The sequence below is a fragment of the Chlorocebus sabaeus genome, chromosome X (genome assembly GCF_047675955.1).
Source record: "Chlorocebus sabaeus isolate Y175 chromosome X, mChlSab1.0.hap1, whole genome shotgun sequence".
Taxonomy (NCBI): Eukaryota; Metazoa; Chordata; class Mammalia; order Primates; family Cercopithecidae; genus Chlorocebus; species Chlorocebus sabaeus.
In genome coordinates, this window is record NC_132933.1 from 23,407,506 (window position 1) to 23,410,546 (window position 3,041).

General features: G+C 46.8%; 1 protein-coding gene across 1 annotated transcript; it reads left to right on the plus strand.

The window, feature by feature from the left end:
- Positions 1 to 740: 740 nt before the first annotated feature.
- Positions 741 to 2,587, plus strand: GPR119 (G protein-coupled receptor 119). The gene has a single exon (XM_037989130.2). It carries the CDS (start codon positions 1,054 to 1,056, stop codon positions 2,059 to 2,061), a length of 1,008 nt encoding a protein of 335 aa, XP_037845058.2. The 5' UTR covers positions 741 to 1,053; the 3' UTR covers positions 2,062 to 2,587.
- Positions 2,588 to 3,041: the final 454 nt, after the last annotated feature.

Sequence of the window (3,041 nt, forward strand, 5' to 3'; positions counted from 1 at the left end):
CTATTCCTGGAAAGTGGAAAATTCCATAGCCAAACATCAAACAGACACTTCCCAGAATGCAGCTCATCTCCTCTTCTCCTCCTCCCACAGAGATACCTTGGGTCTACAGGATTAAGAAAGGCAAGCCCAGCAGCCACTATTCACTGACCAGAGACCTGGCCCAACATGCTGCAGAAATAATTATCAATGAGTATACTTGAGAGACAGCAGCGCGAGGTGGCGAAAGGGCTCTAAACTGAATGACAGCTGTTAACAGTTTTTGGCCCTGTTTTTCCTGTCCTGAATCCTCAAATGGGTTCCAAGGGATGAGAAACGGGGGAACAGCACACCCTACTTGAGAGAATTGGAATTTGAGGAGCTAGGAAGCAAAAGGTAAGAAACAGCTTAAATGTGTGGTAGCACTCTTGAAAGTATGCTGGGGCCCCTCAAAAAGCTCACCTGCCCTCACTTCCCACTTCAACTGATTGTGAGCATCTTGCTTGATTAAAAGCAATTCATAATAGTAACTGAGAATTAATTATTAAGAAAAAGTTTAATTAAGCTGAGATTAGTTATTTAAGCTGGTACTCGAGGTTTTGGAAGGAAAGTAGAAATTTAATGTCAAGATATGGAGGAAGAAAAAAGTATGATTGGAGTCAATTATATCTTTTGACAGACAGGAGACCTTATGAATGTCCCTGTCCCTCCAGAGTCCCTGAAGCACCATTGAAGGGAGAGGGCCTGGCGAGACAGCATGTACAGGTACTTGGGAGTTGTCTAGTAACTTGGTGGTTGGAGGGGGAGGGACTAGTTCAGGGCCCAGGGGGAGGTCTGTACTGAGGTTGCTGCCTTTAGAGAGCTGGAGAGGCAGGAGGCTGAGGACTGAAAAGAGAGGGTGAGTAATTCTTCATGACCTGTAGGATCCCAAAGATGGCGAGCTGCCAGCCTGGACTGCCAGTGAAGGCTGGAATCGTGTTGTAGCTCTGAACCCACAGCTCTTCTTCTCCTGGCCCATGAGAATTTCAGCTGGAAAGACAGCATGCCCTGGTAAGTGAAGTCCTGCCACTTCGAGACATGGAGTCATCTTTCTCATTTGGAGTGATCCTTGCTGTCCTGGCCTCCCTCATCATTGCTACTAACACACTAGTGGCTGTGGCTGTGCTGCTGTTGATCCACAAGAGTGATGGTGTCAATCTCTGCTTCACCTTGAATCTGGCTGTGGCTGACACCTTGATTGGTGTGGCCATCTCAGGCCTACTCACAGAACAGCTCTCCAGCCCTTCTCGGCCCACACAGAAGACCCTGTGCAGCCTGCGGATGGCATTTGTCACTTCCTCTGCGGCTGCCTCTGTCCTCACAGTCATGCTGATCACCTTTGACAGGTACCTTGCCATCAAGCAGCCCCTCCGCTACTTGAAGATCATGAGTGGGTTCATGGCCGGGGCCTGCATTGCCGGGCTGTGGTTGGTGTCTTACCTCATTGGCTTCCTCCCACTTGGAATCCCCATGTTCCAGCAGACCACCTACAAAGGGTCCTGCAGCTTCTTTGCTGTATTTCACCCTTACTTCGTGCTGACCCTCTCCTGCGTTGGCTTCTTCCCAGCCATGCTCCTCTTTGTCTTCTTCTACTGCGACATGCTCAAGATTGCCTCCATGCACAGTCAGCAGATCCGAAAGATGGAACATGCAGGAGCCATGGCTGGAGGTTATCGACCCCCACGGACTCCCAGCGACTTCAAAGCTGTCCGCACTGTGTCTGTTCTCATCGGGAGCTTCACTCTATCCTGGACCCCCTTCTTTATCACTGGCATTGTGCAGGTGGCCTGCCAGGAGTGTCACCTCTACCTAGTGCTGGAACGGTACCTGTGGCTGCTTGGTGTGGGTAACTCCCTGCTCAACCCACTCATCTATGCCTATCGGCAGAAGGAGGTGCGACTGCAGCTCTATCACATGGCCCTGGGAGTGAAGAAGGCGCTCACCTCATTCCTCCTCTTTCTCTCTGCCAGGAACGATGGCCCAGAGAGGCCCAGGGAAAGTTCCTGTCACATCGTCACTATCTCCAACTCAGAGTTTGATGGCTAAGACGGTAAGGGCAGAGAAGTTTCAAAGTGCCTTTCTCCTCCCCACTCTGGAGCCCCAACTAGATCAACAGGAGTGACGGGGATGAGAGCACTTGCTTCAGGCAACTGACCCCTGTCACAGAATCCCCCACCCCCAGACTGAGAGGTAACTGAGACAGGGTCCTGACTTTCTTCTATAATTGGTTTCCCCATTTTCAAATCGCCACTCCTCCCTGTCCCTCTTTTGAAATGAGCCTGTCTCTGATGTATAGGTACACTTACTCAAAGCAAGAAATGTACTGCTAAAAAGATGCTTATAGATCAAATTCTATTTTTTAGTATACCAGAGTAGCACTGTCCAACAGAAATATAATGTGAGCCACATGCATAATTTTAAATGTTCTAGTAACCGTGTTATAAAGGTAAAAAGAAACAGGCAAAACTAATACTTTATTTATCCCAATGTAACCAATATATTGTTTTCAACATGTCATCAATATAAAAATTATGCTGTTTTTTTTTTCATACTAAGTCCTTGAGATATGGTGTGTATTTTGCCCTTACAAAAAAATCTCAATTTAAACTAGCCATATTTCAAATGCTCAGTAGCCACATGTGGCTAGTGGCTCCCATACTGAACAGCACTAGAGAAATGAGTTTCTGTTATTTTTAACTGTTTACTATAGTGATTTACTATAGTAATTGTTTTGGCAAGGTTAGGAGTCCCTCCTCCTCCTGCCCTTACTGATATTAATCAGAGATTTTATATGGTGAATGTGCCTAAAAGGTAGAAACCTCAATTCATCTAAAGCTTGTGTTTTCCCACACCTCATGATGTTCAAAATAGGCTATTTGCCAAAGAAACACTATCTTGTGATTACTTCTGCTGTTAACAGTCCCAATCCATCACCTTTTAACCCTCTGCTGCCACTTCCCTTAAGATGGCCTCATATGTCACTTGTAGCTACTTGCTGATGACAATGCTGGATCACAAATTCTGAG

Coding starts and splice junctions, on each gene's coding strand:
- GPR119 (XM_037989130.2), top strand. CDS start 1,054: ATGGAGTCATCTTTCTCATTTGGAGTGATCCTTGCTGTCCTGGCCTCC.